Raw genomic sequence first — 18,015 nt, 5'->3', positions numbered from 1 at the left:
CTGATTTTCTCAGTGGACAGAATAGGACAAAAGTAGCATAATTCCCAGCTTTGAAGCTTGCTTTATAGTCTCAGCAGAGTTGAGAAAATAATGTGATCAGATTGGTTGATGGAGGTTGATAGCTATGACAAATGCTGGTCATTACTCTTTTGATAGCAGAACAATGCCAGGTTCCCAGAGAATATCTCAAAATAGATTATAGTGATGTCATCTCTGCAAATGGGTTTCCCAGATTTTCAGGGCTTTTTTTTTTCTTTCTTTTTAAGTGGACTACAACATTTTTACCCCTGTTCTCATAGTGTAATGTTGGCAACTGATCTGATATAAGTGAGCCACAGTGTTTTTAGGATGCTATTTTCACGTTTCTGCTCTTCTTTTAACTGGCTTATACCTCATTATTTCTCTGAGTTTTGAGATAGTGGTATCAGGGCTTATTTACCCAACTGGATTTTGTTTTGAGGCTGAAATAGTTTAGTGAAATTATAATACTATTTTACATAGAGTATGGTCTATGATTGTTTCATGGTTACTGGAAAAATTTGGGAGGATTTATTTTAAAAACCCGAGAATAAAAAGTGAGTTTTACTGATTAAAAGAAGTAGTATACTCATATTGTAGAAAGTTTGGATGTGCAAGTCAGACTAAAGAAGAAAAACAATCATCCGTAATCTCATCAACCAGACAGTCTCTACTAAGGTTTCAGTGTAATTCATTTTATTGTTTTATATATACATATATATATATATATTTTTTTAACATAGTTAGGATTTTAGTGTATATGTGTGTGTGTGGGTACATATACCGGATTTTGCTAGCAGAAAATTTAAAATTGAAGCGTAAACAATTGAAGTGACCTCTTGGAGAAAAAGCACTGAAGTAACGCTGAAGGATTTTTTCTTTTATTCAGTTTTTCTTTCTTCGTTTTCTTTCTTTTGCCTCTTCTTAGTGTTTCCCACCTGAATTCAAAGTCGCACTTGCTTGTCCCAGCCTGACATCCTCTAGGACTTTTCTTCAGAGTTCCCAGTCCCCCGCTTTCTCCTGTGGGCTATTATCCTCCACAAACAATAAGCCGTCACTTTCACGCTTCATCTATTCACACATCTGAAAGTGTTTGAAAAGAGGCTTGACATGTATAGCATTTGCATAAATTAAGGCTGAATTATGCATTAATGAGGTTTATTGATTGTACAGGCTAGTCGTTTTCTGCACTTTCCATTTTTTTTAAAGCAAATAATTTTGAAGTTAGTATGAAAGAGTGGAATTTTTGCCTTTTTGATTTAAAGTTGTATTTTATTTTGTTTTGTCCCCCTCCAAAAGCAGCAAGGACTTTGGATTTGATGACAGTTTTTAGCAACTCAGTTATATTCTGGCTATCCTTCAGTGTCTTGCTCTCTCAGCTTTGCCAAGCCTTTTAGCAATTTTCTGTATGTTTTCTCATTTTTTTAAAGGAAATCATGTTACCTCCTGGGATGTTGTGGTTTTATTTTTAGGGCTAGTAATGTGTTACAGAACCCTTGAGTACAGGCAGTTCCTTACTTATGAATGACCTGTACACATGAACAGTCACTGCCTCTCTGGCCCTCTCTCTTCTCCTCCACCCGCTTTCCCAACCAGCCTGTGCTGGAGCTACGTGCTCCTCAAGGCAGTACACGAGCCAGTTCCCAGAAAGCTCTGTCCGGGATCATTCTTAACACATAGAGCAAGTTTTGTAAGTTCTGTCAATGGAATAACAAAAAGGTTAAAGGGGGCATGAACACATTTGCAGTGGTAATGAATACTTTAAATACACAGTTTCTGCAAAGTTAAAATCATGGGAAAGCACTTTGTATCTAATCAAGGATGGTTTTTTACACTTTTATGAAAAATTCAAAACTAGATTGTAGCAATTGCTATACTGAGATTCTGTCTTCATGTTTGTTTCTGCTGCAGGTGTTAATGTTGACTTTGCAAAATGATCCACCCACTTTGGAAACAGGGGTAGAGGATAAAGAAATGATGAAAAAGTACGGCAAGTCCTTTAGAAAATTACTTTCACTGTGTCTTCAGAAAGATCCTTCCAAAAGGTAAGTGAAACTTAGTGGATGAGTTAATGACCTGGTTTGAGCCATGACAAAGCTTTGTTTGTAGATGGGGAAAGGCTTTGTGAGGACACTGGAAAGGTATTTCTTGTCTGGGAAACCCTGCTGTGGTCCCCAGATTTCCAACCTGTTAGTGAAAGACAGTGTGGGTCCAAGAGGGAAAGAAGTGGGTGAAGAACAAAGGAGAGGCAGAGGAAAAATTGTGGCGTTAATAAGATTCACTGTGCTTGTTAGGTGTGGGCTCTGTCATCAAAGGAAATGAAGTAAAACAGAAATCAGAAGAAATTGGCAGTGCTGCATTCAGAAGCTGAGCTAATATTCTTCACTGTGTAGGTTGAACTGACCTCTCAGGATTTGAATATCCTGCTAGCTCCAGTCTAAACTAGGCAGAGCTATTGAATTTTGCATGAGCTTCCTGTTAGTTGCAGAACAAGTTGTTGGTGCTGTTTAAAAGATTATCAGTAAAGAAGATTAAGGAGATTTTTTACCTTAAAAAGATTAATCATGCAAACAGAAGCAAATGGCTTAAATTAACATTAGTGTTTCCTATTTATTCTTGGGTTATTGCCCTGCACTGTAGTGTGTCTGTTTTCTGAGTTCCTTTTCTTCCTTCTTAATTTCTGTGACTTTGAAATATCCTGGTTAGTGATCATGGAGCCCACTGTTCTTTGTCACCTAGAGGAGATTGTTAATTATGTGAATGGCCTTGCCTGGGTAAGGTCCCTTTGTGGGTTCTTGGTTGTATGTGGTGTTATCCTAGCATAGACCAGGAGAGGCCTCTGAGAAGTTCCTATCTATCCTAATCCACCTGAGGATCCAATTTGATCCTTATATTTTAAAACGTAATAACTGACTTCTCTTCTGAAATTTTCTTTTTCAGGGAAGGACTCTGCTGTTAGAAATGATTCCTTTATTTTGATCTTAAATTTTTATGAAACTTGTTAAGCCTTTACACAGTAACTTACAGTTTGAGTAGGCAAGCCTTCTCTAGTTTAAACACAGTTTCCATAATTGTACCCATTCTTTGTAGCTGCTCACTTCATTCCTTTACATTTGCTGAATTTGCCTTGAATCTTTTCCATATCAATCACTTTTCTCATGGAGCCAGGAATGAAGACTGCTATTAGCCATCTTGAATTATTTATTGTAAAAGGGATGATTATTTTGTCATACCTATGTACTATTTCTATGTAAACATCTCATTTGCTATTTATATTTGATTCGTAGGGCTTGTTTTCCTTCCAAAATTTTTTAATCTTTCATTGAGATTATTTCTTCAACCTCCATTTGGGTGAAATGCTCTTAGATTCTAATTTTGTTTTCCAACATTTGCTTATCTTCCCCTTGAATTTGGTGTCATCTCCAGTAAAATTTTTTGACATCTTCAAGAAAACAGAATTTGATCCTTCATAGCGCAGCAAGAGAAGTTCTTGTCTTTCCAGTTAGTACTAGGTTATTACAGATGGTCTTCCTGATTCTTGAACGACAGTAATTGAGATTCCACCTAGTGGTTGTGATTTGTAATGTCACACAATTCCAGTTTTTTAAGAAAATTGTTCTGTAGGGTAGAATCGTTAGTGTACTTAATGATATAATAGTATATTTCTTTAGGAGATTTGTATGTGATTTGGTCAAAACAAATTAGATTGACATACATTATATTTAACAAACCATTTTTATTTCTTTTTTTTTTTGAGATGGAGTCTTGCTCTGTCACTGGGCTAGAGTGCAGTGGCGCGATCTTGGCTCACTGCAACCTCTACCTCCCGGGTTCAAGTGATTCTCCTGCCTCACTCTCCCGAGTAGCTGGGACTACAGGTGTGTGTCACCACGCCAGGCTAATTTTTTTTGTATTTTAGTAGAGACGGGGTTTCACTCTGTTGGCCAAGATGATCTCGATCTCCTGACCTCGTGATTTGCCCGCCTTGGCCTCCCAAAGTGCTGGGATTACAGGCATGAGCTACCGCACCCGGTCCATTTTTATTTCTTAATAATCTTCAAAGTCTTTCTGGATTTTATTCATTATATGAGCTTAAATATCAGGTTCCTTCTATTCCACCAAAAAAAAAAAAATCCTTTAGAAGAGCATCATATACTATATATTCAAAATCTTCAAATCTTTCCTTCAGAGACCACTCTCTTAAAAACACTGTTGATGTACAAAGTATTAATCGTTTAAGGTCTTCTTTTAGATATTTTCTCCGTAACTTAATTTGTTCTCACTATTGTGCAATTGTTCTCTATACCAAGCAGCTGTAGACTGTTAGTGGCACATCACCTTCCCAGGTAGCTCTTTCTTATAATGAAAAGACACATAGGTTGAGTTTGGGGGGGAAAAATCTATGCAATGTAAGAATGGAAAAAAGCAACATTGTTGAATTACTTTTTAGACAGGATGCAATTTCAACATATGAATTCATGACTAATTTGATAAGTAAACATTGAATTCCTGCACAATAATAAAAGAAACCAAGAATATTTTCTGCCTTTGCTTTTGTCATTGAAGAGTTCTTGCCCTTCCTCTGTCCCCTTTCTATCCCTCTTTTTGTGCTTGGTTCAGATGCCACATCCTCCTAGAGTTACATACCTGTAGGTGGGATTCCTAGCTCTACTTTATCAACATCTGCATGGCTTAGCTTTCTTGTCTGTACAGTGGGCCTTAAAATACCCACTTCATAGGATCGCTGTGAGGATGGGAAGAGAGAATGTGCTGTGGGCACTTCAAACACATAGCACAGTGCCCAGGGAGTCTCTTAAGTACTCATGAGATTAAGATTGCCATTCATTATTTGCCTTTTTTTTTTTCTGACCAAGTGGAGTTGTTGAAACTTTTATGCAATAACTACAGTATGTTGAAAATATGTCTTTTGTAGCACTTATTACACTGTGTACTCTTATTGATTTACACACCCCAATTCCTCAAAAGTTTATAAGTGTTTTTGGGAGAACTTTTGCCACTTATCCTTATATCCAGTGTCTGGTCTGTATTATATACTCAGTACCATTTCTTGAACAACTGGAGATTGGGAGCTTGCAATTTGGAGGTGATTTGGACCCATTGAAGAATGTTTCATAAACAGAAATCAGATTTGAGTAGGTTGAAGAGTGAATGCAAAATTTTTGGCAATTTTTATTATTTCTCTTGCCTAAATGTAGATCATCTACCTGTAACCTGAAAGTTTACTGGTGCCAAAGCCCTGGTATTGTTGAGTACCTCATGAGTAATGAGTGAAAAAATATTGCGAGAAAACAGTGACCAGGACAGATTCATTCATATGCATCAACTCTCAGGCCGCTGAGAGTAGGCTGTGTTTTTTTGTCAACGATGAGAGCTCATGGGACTTTCCTCATAAAAGGGAGCTGGGGTGTTGCAGACCTTTGGTTCGTCTGAGTCTGTGTTCTGCATTGACGTAGACAGAGAGTTGCTTATATTTGCATACCAGAACATCTTGCTATTCCTTAAAAATAAAAGAGCCTTAATCTTGTAGACTACATGCTTTGTATGGCTAGCAACTGTAAAAAGAACCAACTTTTTTTTTTTTTTTTTTTGCAACAAGGGGGATGATGTTGCATTGATAAATCCTTAAGAAAGGAATATGACTTGAATATTTCTTTTGTGGGGAGTGGTATGGGGAGGAAAGCAGCTCTGCTTGAGGTCAAAGGGCTGTTGGAACTTATTAATGCAAATTGTTAGAACTATTTAAACTATATCATATTCATCTTGAATCTTTTGAAAATTATTTTAAGTCTCAGTGGACTTTGGTTCATCCATATGTATTAGCTGAATCCTTTAAGAGATTTTCTTCTGAGAATATTGTTACTTGCAGACTGCTGCATTGTTTTTAAGGATTTAAAATTGAATCATTGTTCAAAGCCTGGACCATTATTTTGGTTGCTGGTAACATTTTAGCATTTCTCATAAAACTGTTTGTACTTACATTATGCTGAATTGTTTGATGTTTGCTAGTGACCATGTAAGACGTGACTGTGCTTGCAGAATTTTCTTCTGTAATACTCAGCTAAAAGGTAGGCGGTACTGGTGGTTCCACATTAGCCAGGCATTGGTAGTTGCTATGGCATAAAATAAAAATAGATAAATGAGAAAATAAAAACCAAAAAAACCCCTAAAATCAAATGGGCAGCAGGACCTCAGCTTTTCTCACACTTCCTATCACTGTCTTCCCTCTGTCATTTTCTTTTTTTTTTTAGACAGAGTCTCGCTTTGTCACCCAGGCTGGAGTGGAATGGCATGATCTCGGCTCACCGCAACCTCCGCCTCCTGGGTTCAAGTGATTCTCCTGCCTCAGCCTCCTGAGTAGCTGGGATTACAGGCGCCCGCCATCACGCCCGGCTAATTTTTGTATTTTTAACAGAGATGGGGTTTCACCATGTTGGCCAGGCTGGTCTTGAACTCCTGACCTCAAGTGATCCGGCCTCCCAAAGTGCTGGGATTACAGGTGTCAGCCACCGCTCCTGGCCCCTCTGTCATTTTCTTAATTTCTTCCAGTTCCATTCTTTCATTCTTTCTCATGGAGATAGTTTGGCATATGTAGGATTTTATCCCAAAGTGATAAACACTTCAGCTGATTTGAGCAAAGAGAAACCTCTAATCTGCTATTTAGTTATTCTCTGTGTAAAGTTGGAATTACCTATTACTTAACAATTAAGCCGATAAAAAAAGAAGGCGGGTTGTTTAAACCAATTCTATTTTGTTACCTTATTGTGTTTTTATACTTACTGATGAAGGCTGAGAGTGGAGTGGAGTGCAGAGAAAGGAGTTTTCTTTGCAGCATGCTTTTCCCTTTTACATTTTTGGTTACCATGGCAATGACCTTGCTGGAGAAGGCAAAGTATTTTCCCCGCCCCATATCTCAAGGTATCCCTGGTACTTCCCAGCTTTCTCTCTACAGCATCCTACACTTGACCCTTCCTGTGTGGGGAGGAGGATTTTTGGTTGGGGGATGGTGCAGAAGAGACAGGGAGGCACTTTGCCTCCTTACGTTGGCACTTCCTCTGTCCTCTTTTTTTGCTAGCACGAGTCTCATTTTCATTAAGTCTTTCTTCTGTTTCCCGCTGTATTGAACAGATGCATAGATTTTGGTGCTAACTGAATCTAGCTCCAGGAGTTGTAGTGCTGTGTCCAAATGTGTAGCAGCATCACTTTCCCCCATATTTGATTATAGTATGAAATTGAGCTGTAGCAGTTTCTGTTCTGTGCTAGGTATTGGAAACATACAAAGGAATTCTATGAGGTCCCTGCCTTGGAAGGGCTCATATCCTAGTGGAGTGAAGCAGGAAGACATAGGAACAGAAAAATACATGATGGGAATGTGGGTAGCATGGTGCATGAGTGCCAGTAGGGAGCAATGCCTTCTACTTGCAGGAACTAGGAGAGGTATCTTTGAAGATGACATTTAAATTGGCTCTTGACTGATGAGCGAGGGTGTGCCAGTTGGTTATGAAAAATTTGGAAGCAAGAAAAGCAGTGTGTGCTTTGTCACGAAAGATCAAGAGATGAGTGAGAACATCGTTGCAGTTGAAGGGTGGCATCTCCGGCGGGTGTGGGGAGATGAGGATGGAGGAGTCAGGGCCTAGAATACTTGCTTCTGTCTCAGGCCACCGAAATGCATCAGGATAGATAAAAGAGGATCAGATTTTTTTTTTTAAGATGCTAATTTGCGAAGCAGTGGGGATGGTGGATGATGGGTTGGAAATAGCAAGGGAGAAGTAGTGAGACACTAGCTGAGGGGCTGTTTTATTTAACTATATTAGCCAGAGATGATGAGGGCTTCAAACAGAACCGGGGCCTTGAGTTTTTTCATCATTCTGATTTTCTTAGGGTTCTTTTCACATTAAAAAAGTTAAATCCAAGTTATTTTCTATGCTTCTTAGTTTTTAAAATGTTGTTTCATGTTGTGAGGTTCCCAAACATGACATTTTGGTCCATTTCTGAGTCCAATGTAGAGTGGTTCTACTACATGTTACCTCAGGAGCCCTTCTCCTTCCAAGGTGTTTGAATGTGCTGCTGCCCCTCTTGCCGTTGAGCAGCACACTGCTCTTACCTGCTAGATTGTGACTTGTTGGAGGATTATTTATGTCTGCCATCTTCATTATAGTATGCCTAGCACCTAGCATAATGCCTGACAAACAGTGGGTGCTTAGTTAATATTTACTGAGAGAGTGAAAGGATGAATTTGGAATAGCTAGAGGCAAAAACATCTGCTGGTGATCAGGAAGAGTATACATTAAAATAACAACTAGAGTTGAATCATTTGAAAGAGTTATACTGTAGTGTTTAGTTCTAGGGCCTATTTAACAAGGTGCAGATTCATGGCCTACCTGTTGTTTAGACCCTTAGTTACTCAAAGCAATTAGCAGATAGATATGGAGATCCAGGGTTCTTTGTCATGTACCTACCCATAACCAGTGTTCCACTTGAAATCTGAGGAAAAAAGCAGTAATGATTTACACAGAAAATTTCTTTGCACAGAAATAGTTTCTGGGGCCCCTGTAGACTTACACAGTTTGTGTACTGATGCACGTAATGACATTTTCTAATTCTTTCTATGCTTGGGTTTGATCCCTGGGAATATTTTAGTGGAGCTTCCTGATTCCAAAGCAGCAGTTTCCAATTGTTTCAAGCATGAGGATTCCTTTTCAACTTGCCCCGCCCCACCCCCTGCTACAATATTATTTGTGCGTTTGGTAATTGTTGCCTAAGATAATACCTAATGATATTCAATAATGCATCCCTCCTCCTTTCTCTCCCAATATCTTATTGTGAAACGTTTAAAACATATGGAAAAGATGAAAAAGTAGTGCATTGTTTACTTCTATACCATCACCTAGATTAAACAAGTATTAACATTTTCTATAATTGTGATATCTATGTTTTATTTGCTGAACTCTGAAAGTAAAAGACTTAATACTTTAGCTTGCATTTCTTATAAACAAGGACATGTTCCTACACAACTACAGTACTTTTCCACACCTAAGAAAATGAAGAGTACGTTCCTAAAATTATCTAATATTTAGCATATTCACACATCTCTAATTATTCCCAAATGTCCTTTATAGCTTCTGTAGCTTCTTTCTCAAGCCCAGGATCCAGTCCAGGGCTGTGTGTTACATTTGGTTTTAATGTTTTGTAAAGTCTGTTGAGTCTAGAACAGTTCCTTCAATCTCCCGGAAAGAGATCAGGCCAGTTGTCTTGCTGACCAACCCTATACTCTAGTTATTTCATTCTTTCTCATGGCTGCCTTTTTGGAAGGAACTATTGATGAAGGAAGCTATTCTTTGTGTAAGAATGTCAGTCAGTAAACAAGGAAGATAGAAGTAGGAACTCAGTATTCTGCTACTTCCTATGAAATAACTATTGAAGGCAAAGATATGAACACAATTAGCAGAAAGGTTTTCAGGAACAGGATATTCATAAAATGTCAAAGTATTACCCAACAGAACACTTGCTAATTGCAGTGGGGGAAAACATGACCTTTGCAAGGGAGAGATTTGGTGCCTGGGGACTGATGGTTAAATTTAGCATCACTAACAGTGGAATGACCTAACAGGACCTGCCTCTGAGGTGCTGCTGTAAGAAGTGTGTGCCATCATCTATGAAGTATTCTTGCCCCAAATGCTTAATTAAATCTCTTCAAGCCTTCAGACCTAACTTAGAGTTTACAGGAAATATGGGCTAGAGAAGCAAGTTGAATGACGTCATGAGGAAATAATCACACCATCTGGTAATGCTTCTAAATGAATTTGCATTTTATTAATCACGATCACATTTACCTTCACCTGGCAAACAGCAGTCCATATGCACTTGAGACAGGTTTATTGAGCAGGCAAACAGAGCGTGGACACGATGTGTGGACCCCTTGCAGTACCTGCTGCTCTTGGGGAAGCATAGAGCATAGTAGAGTATACTTTCTTTGACAGGGTCATATGGTAGCTTGTATGGTTTCTTAATAAATATAGAAATTTAGCTCACAGATGTGTCAGTCTGCCCCCTTTTAGAAACACTAAATTCACTTAGTTAAGTGTAAGGATGAAGGATGGAAAATTGATTACGCCCCAAGCACTTAATGTACAGGAGTTTATGTGTTTTGCAGTAGAGGTATTTGGAAAGAACTGGAAAATTGGCACTATTTTATTTGGTGCCAGCCTGTGATTAATTTGGTTCCCAGTTTTGCTATTCCTAAAATTGGTCTTCCAGAAATACTCTTAAGGTTAAGTTGTTTCATCAAGGCAGTGCATTTATTAAGTGGTCATTGTTTCAACTCTAATTTATTATTGATCTTTCAGGCCCACAGCAGCAGAACTTTTAAAATGCAAATTCTTCCAGAAAGCCAAGGTAACATGCTTAAAAACCCAAGTAAATCTGCTATTTTTGAAATCACTGTGAATTTATATGTATCATATTTGATGTTAAACTGTTGGGAATATTTGTTTTGCAGAACAGAGAGTACCTGATTGAGAAGCTGCTTACAAGAACACCAGACATAGCCCAAAGAGCCAAAAAGGTAAGTGCCATTAGCCTTCATGACCCTGTAGGAACCAATCCCCAGGGAAATGAAACCCATAGAAAAATTGGAAAAAGATTTCCACATATGCAGGATATACTATTCAGAGGCTATATCTCATTAGTGATTACTCAGATAACTGCATTTGCCTTTTCGTTATCTCAGCTGGTTGTTATACATTTGGGTGTGGAAACAATTTGAATCTCAAATGATTTCATTTTTCGCTTTATCAGCTTTGCTTAAAGAAGGTCAGAAAGGAGGGGATGTGATGAGGTTTAAATACTGGAGAGGTAAAATATCCTTGAACGTCTTTCCTTTGGGTTTTACAGAAGAGGCATGCTCACTTTTTAGATACAGTTTGTAACAATGAAGATAAAAAGCACAACTTTTAATGGTTTGAATAGCTGTGAGATAGCATTCTTTCCTCATGAAAGACCTATGGTCCCTTTTTTAGTTTACCTTATGTTAACTAAATTATGGTAATGATTAGCTGAACAATTTTCCATTCTAGGTTTTAGATTTCTAAAATGGCATGTATTTGTGTATTTATTTATTTATGTATTTTTCCAGAGACTTATTTATTTGTAATTACAGATTTCATCATGATATGAAACCTAATACAATTTAATCTCTGGTTTGGTTTAGTTTGGTTTTTAAATTGTATTAGATATTTATAATTAAAAATATGTATATAGTCACATATTTTAAAAAGGAGGTTCTTCACCCCCATTTACAGTTACAGAGAAAGCTGACATGAATCTGTGTTGTCTGTGCTGTAAATAAAAATGGCAAAGAAATGTGCTTTAGGGACTGTATCTCATCTTGCCAAGGTATACATAACTGAATATTAAATTCCAGATACTGCCTTTTCTAAAATATTCTGTAGAAAATGCATTAGCTGATGCTTTAGAATTGTTTTAAACAGATTTTCAAGTGGACTTTAAGAAATGTCCCACTCTGTGAGGGTATCTGAGCTTCTCTCCTGACCAGAAGAATTCTGTGGGGTGGGCTGGTTTCTGGGCTGTGGCTGGGGAGGATTGATGTGTTGACTTTGGAGATATGAGCCCAGTTGGTCTCTGAGGGGACAGGGAGCACTGAGCAGACAGTCGATCAGAGTGGAATATCTGAAGGGGAAGCACAGAAAAGCTAAATCTTCAGTTTGAGGGCACCAGAGTTTGAGGACTGCTATCAGAAGACTGAAAGAGATGCCTGGAGAGATTCCCAGGAGTGTTGGAGTCTGGCGTGGGGTCTTTTGATCAAGTATTTAAAATGTCAGCCAGAGTTGAGAAAGCTGTTTGAAAGCCATTAGCTTATATAGTACATGTCCTCAAAGGACTTTTTCTTTTTCTTATTTTTGGGCCCACACGTCTTTTGCTGGAAGTGTCATCTGATCCCATCCTGTTAGCTGGTCCCTGAGAGGTGTTTTCTAGGCTGCTTTCTCTCTGCAGCTTTGGCCTCACACTCCAGCTCCTTGTTAAGTGGCCTGCCAGCCTCCCTATCACAGTGACTCCACAGGGCCCACCTTCCCTCCCAAGCCTAACCTTCCTGTGCTCTGTATTTCTTTCCGAGCCCCCCAGCCTCAGAACCCTGGGACTATATGTGAGCCCTCTTCCCCTACCTTGTCTTCCCCATCTAACCACTCTCCACATCTTCCCTATGATTCCCTCTGCAATTTTGGTTGAAACCTTTTTCTCCACTATTTTTAACTGGACAATTGTAATAAATTTCTAACTGTTCTCCCTCCATTCCCCCTTTCTATTCTTTCTTAGGCATTTCTAACAAGATTTAACTTTCTGGTCTTGGTTGCTCAAAAGTGGTTTCCAAAATTAAACAAAAACAACCAGAAGAGCAAATAAATGAAAAAATATAAATTTAAAAAATAGTTCCTGTCTAATAAAGACCAAGATCCTTAGCCTCGAATTTATGGCACTATTTCAACTTCCAGTCTTATATTCTAACCTCCAGCCAAACTGAACCATCTGTGGTTCCCACTGTGTAACCCATACTTTCCTTTGGAGCTTTTTGAAATTTGAAAAAATGAAGAATCTGTTCAGGCTGTAACCTTCATTTCTTTGAAGAAAGAAATTACTTGGCTGGGTGTGGTGGCTCACACCTGTCATCCCAGCACTTTGGGAGGCCGAGGCAGGTGAATCACAAGGTCGGGAGATCGAGGCCATCCCGGCCAACGTGGTGAAACCCCATCTCTACTAAAAATACAAAAATTAGCTGGGCGTGGTGGTAGGCGCCTGTAGTCCCAGCTACTCGGGAGGCCGAGGCAGGAGAACCACTTGAACCAGGGAATCGGAGGTTGCATTGAGCTGAGATTGTGCCACTGCACTCCAGCCTAGTGGCAGAGCAAGACCCTGTCTCAAAACAACAACAACAACAAACAGCAACAAAAAACTTATTACATATTAGTGTGCTGTGCATTCCAAAGCCCAGTTTGCATCTATCTTAAACAATAAGCAACTAGAGTTTCGTGAGATGTGATTTTTCAACCATGTCTTCTGCCATTTACTTGCTCTTTGCTTTTAGATGAACCTCAGGTCTTGTTCCATCATCCATCCCTTCAAATGCAAGGTGGCCGCACAGCTCAGTGTCACATAGGAGTGAAGGGAGAATGCGAATTAGTTCTTTAAGCATCCTAGAGAAAAGAGAGTGGCCTGTTTTGCTGTTATCCTGGCTCTCTAGTTTCATAATATTGGCTGTTTTCCGATCATAATTCTAATTTTAATGAGCAATTGGGTTATCAGCTACACTCCACCCCTCACCTGTAGGTTCTTTGGCATACTCTGCCCGGGACAGCATCGATCATGGCGCATTTCTCATTCATAGTAAGTGCCCACAAATGTTTACTGACCAAATGATCACATGCCAAGGAAAAGCCCTTTGAAACTGTTTTCCACTCATTTGAACCCCCACAATGCTTGGCATACACGTGTTCCTAGGATTCCTGTTAATAGTGGGTAGTCTCCCCGCAAGCCCCGCTCTGGCTTGTGATTCTGATAAACAACCATGATCATCCTTATGGGAAACTTCGTGCAGACATGGCTGCTGGAAAGTAAATGTGATTTTAATCACCCTGTGCAATGAAATGAAAACGTTTATTGTAGGATTCTCTGCTTGTCTTAGGTTGTTCCAGTGTTTAAGTAACTTCTGTTTAAGAATTGGTTCAGGGGAGTCGTTAATTTATTTGTTCTTAGACTGTCTTGATTGAGATCTCAGCCATTCTCCTCTTCACTATGGCGCCTCCCAGTTGATCTTGCTCTCGCTTCTGTGGTATAGATTGCTCCTCAGAGGCTACTCGTTGATGTTGATCCACTGATTTTTGTCTTATCAGTTCGCTGTTTTTCAAAGAGAAACAGTCCATTGATACATGAGTGTTTAAATGATACCTGGGCCTGTGGGCAGGGCTCTTGGGCATGGAGGCAATCATGTTGATTAGAAATTTGCTGTCATAAACAGCATTCTCTTCTCCTCTCTTCTGCTAACCAACATTAAGAGATAATTTTCAATGTGCATTTTTCTTTAATATGAACAATTTTCATATTTCAAGGAGAAGAGGGGCTGGTATTGTGGCTGTTCTTAGAAAGCCCCATGGAGCCCACCAGTGCTGCCCTTTAGCAGGAGAGAAGCAGAGGCCCGTCATACTCATGTTTGGCCAAAATCTGATGTTTTTGTTGGGAGCCACATAATTCCACGAGGGTAGGTGATCTTGTCTTCATCTGGATTGACTCCTCTAAATCACGAAAAAATAGAAAATGGAAAAAGATCAACATGGCCTTTTTGGTAATTTAGTATGCAAAACAATTTTTTTTTTTGGTGTGTGGTAATTGTAGAAACTGAGGATATTTATTTTCTTTCTACAGGCAGAATATTTGGTCCATTCTGGGTTCTTTTGCTGACAGTGTTGTTTAGGGATCATCTTGATTTTCTTTGGCTTTAGTCTGAGGGACCCAGGCATGTGGTGAAGGGTAATATAAGATTGGATGTTCCTGGACCTCAAGACACTCTATATATTCTAAATGAGAACATGCTAGTAATGACCCATGAGAACAGAGCTAAGTGCAGCTGTATAACTTTTTTTTTCAAGTTTTCACTATCTTTGTGCATGAGAATAAAAGGCTTTGTAGCCATCGCTGCCTCTCCTGTGACTTTCTGAGGGGCCTGTCTCCAGCCATCTCTTGGGGTTTGAAAGCTTAACCATGTGGTGTTCCATCTTTTACTGTACTGAATTCATTAGATGGGGAAGGGAGTCAATGGTTCGGTTAAAATTGAATGTAGATGGTTAGGGCTGTGTGCATCTTCTTTTTTTTTTGGATTATCAAAATCAGTTATTATTATATCCTTTTCTTTGTATTACAGACAGTATCTTGCTATTTTTACCCATGTTTCACATCAACTCTTTTGTTTTATTATTATACTTTAAGTTCTGGGATACATGTGCGGAACGTGCAGATTTGTTACGTAGGTATACATGTGCCATAGTGGTTTGCTGCACCCATCGGTCCATCATCTACATTAGGTATTTCTCCTAATGCTATCCCTTCCCTAGTCCCCCACCCCCCTGCAGCAGACCCCGGTATGTGATGTTCCCCTCCCTGTCTCCATGTGTTCTCATTGTTCAACTCCTACTCATGAGTGAACATGCAATGTTTGGTTTTCTGTTCCTGTGTTAGTTTGCTGAGAATGATGGTCTCATAATCTGTGTGCATCTTCTACAGGAACATTTAACCCTCAGAATTGGCTAATGTCTAAGTTTTATGTTAGTGATAACATACTTGAGGCACCACACTCACACTCATATTCATATGCTTTCTGTGGCTTTCTAAAACCAACATATGGGTTGGGCGCAGTGGCTCACACCTGTAATCCCAGCACTTTGGGAGGCCAAGGTGGGAGGATCACTTGAGGTCAGGAGTTCAAGACCAGCCTGGCTAACATGGTGAAACCCTGTCTCTACTAAAAATACAAAATTAGCCAGCCGTGGTGACACTTGCCTGTAATCCCAGCTACTCGGGAGGCTGAGCAGGAGAATCATTTGAACCCGGGAGGCAGAGGTTGCAGTGAGCCAGGATCGTGACACCGCACTCTATCCTGGGCAACAGATCGAGACTCCGTCTCAAAAAAATAGAAATAAAAAATATAACCCACATATGGCAGGACAGAGGGCAAGGGGCTCGTAGCTATGCAAATGTCTGAATGCTCACTGCTCATCCAAAAAACATATTGGCCATAGGGAATGAGGAGGAAACATGTAATAGGCAGTTCTTTCCCTTCTTATGGTTGCCTGTGTTTTCACTGGAAGTAGATTTACTGGAGGGTTATTGCTTGAACTTTCTTAATCATGAAATTAAGTAAGCAATTAACTAAACAGTACAATGTTTAGTCATTATCAGAAGGAGGTAAAGGGTATCACATCGCTGCTGTCTTTGGGTGGAACCGCTGTGAAGTGGAAAAACTGGGATGTTATTTGTGGGTCCCAGAATTTCTAATATTAGGCTATAAGATTGGTTTCATGCCAAGGCCCCAAGGCCCTTGGCCCCACTGGATCCACTGATATGCTTAGGAATCAGTGGGTAGGAATATTTCAATTCACATTTATTTAATACTTATAAGTGTTGAGAACTTGTCCTGTTTGTTTTTACCTTTTTTTTTTTTTTGAGATAGAATCTCGCTCTTTTGCCCAGGCTGGATGAAGTGCAATGGCGTGATCTCCGCTCACTGCAACCTCCGCTTCCCAGGTTCAAGCGATTCTCCTGCCTCAGCCTCCTGAGTAGCTGGGATTACAGGTGCCCGCCACCATGCCTGGCTAATTTTTATATTTTAGAAGAGACAGGATTTCACCATGTTGGCCAGGCTGTCTTGAACTCCTGACCTTAAGTGATCCTCTGACCTGCGCCTCTAAAAGTGCTGGGATTACAGGCATGAGCCATTGGTGCCTGGCTTGTTTTTACTTTTTCTTATGAAATAATTTCAGACTTACAAAAAAGTTAGAAAAATAGTGCCAAGAATTTTTGTATGTGTTTTCTCTTACTCTCTATTTTGAAACATTCCACAGTAGGTTGCAGACAGAATGCCCTTTACCTCTAAATATACTTCACTGTATATTTCCTAAAAACAAGGATACTCTCTTACCTAACAACAGTATAGTTTTCAAAATTAGGAAAAGAACATCGATGTAATACTATTATTTTTTGGATCTTATTTGAATTTTGCTACATTTGCCAATTTTCCCATTCATGTCATGTATCTGGTCCAGGATTCAGTTCAGAATTATTGAGTTGTTACATCTCCTGTAGTCTCTTTTAATCTAGAACAGTGTTTCTTTTCCCAACTGTGACTCCTTTGAAGAGTATAGGCCAGTTATTTTATAGAATGTCCCTCCATTTAGGTCTGTGTGATATTTCTGAATGATCAGATTCAGTTTATGCACTCTTTGATAGACATACCTCAGAAGTGATGTTGGGTTCTTCTCTGTATCATATTAAGAGGCACATGGTATTGATTTATTCCTTTACTGGTGACGTTCACTTTGATCATATGCATAAGGTGGGACCTTCCAGTTTCTTTATTGTAAACACAAGTATTACTTCTTAATAGGATGGATTTATTTACATTCACTGATTACATTAAACATTAAAAGATAAAGTGAATATATTTACTGTATTGAATCATTAATCTTTTTTCAAGGAAACATTTGTACTTTATGTCATGGCTGTACATTCATAGGCTATTAATGAGGAATTTTATTAATAGATAGAATGATAGAAATCTTGTGTATAAAAACACCTTGTTGGCTGAGTGTGGTGGCTCACACTTGTAATCCCAGCACTTAGGGAGGCTGAGATGGGAGGATTGCTAGAACCCAGGAGTTTAACACCAGCCTGTGCAACATGGCAAGATTCTGTCTCTACAAAAAAAAAATTTAGCTGGGCATGGTGGTGTGTGCCTGTGCTTCAAGTTACACAGGAGGCTGAGGTGGGAGGATTGATTGAGCCCAGGGGGTTGAAATTGCAGTAAGCCATAGTCACACCACTGTACTCCAGCCTGGGTAACAGAGCAAGACCCTATCTCAAACAAAATCAAACCCAAAATGACAGTAGACTGGATAAAGAAAATGTGGTACATATACACTATGGAATACTACACAGCTGTAAAAAAGAACAAGATCATGTCCTTTGCAGCAACATGGATGGAGTTGGAGACCATTATCCTAAGCAAACTAGCACAAGAACAGAAAACCAAATGCCTCATGTTCTCACTTATAAGTAGGAATTAAGCACTGAGTAAACATGGACACAAAGAAGGGAACAATAGACATGAGGGCCTACTTGAGGGTGGAGGATAGCAGGAGGGTGAGAATCGAAAAACAACTTACTGGGCACCACACTTATTACCTTGGTGATGAAATA

At 39.3% G+C, this 18,015-nt stretch overlaps 1 protein-coding gene across 1 annotated transcript in view; it reads left to right on the top strand.

Moving 5' to 3' along the window:
• Positions 1 to 18,015, top strand: part of STK39 (serine/threonine kinase 39) — a 293,318-nt gene that overhangs the window by 107,617 nt on the left and 167,686 nt on the right. Inside the window, exons 8-10 of the mRNA XM_004032736.5 lie at positions 1,930 to 2,063; positions 10,383 to 10,431; positions 10,535 to 10,600. Coding sequence (XP_004032784.3) covers positions 1,930 to 2,063; positions 10,383 to 10,431; positions 10,535 to 10,600 — 249 coding nt within the window. The remainder of the gene's footprint in view (positions 1 to 1,929; positions 2,064 to 10,382; positions 10,432 to 10,534; positions 10,601 to 18,015) is intronic.

The sequence above is a fragment of the Gorilla gorilla genome, chromosome 11, assembly GCF_029281585.2.
Source record: "Gorilla gorilla gorilla isolate KB3781 chromosome 11, NHGRI_mGorGor1-v2.1_pri, whole genome shotgun sequence".
NCBI lineage: Eukaryota > Metazoa > Chordata > Mammalia > Primates > Hominidae > Gorilla > Gorilla gorilla.
The sequence above is the reverse complement of the archived record's forward strand: the minus strand, read 5'-3'. Positions and strand labels throughout refer to the sequence as shown.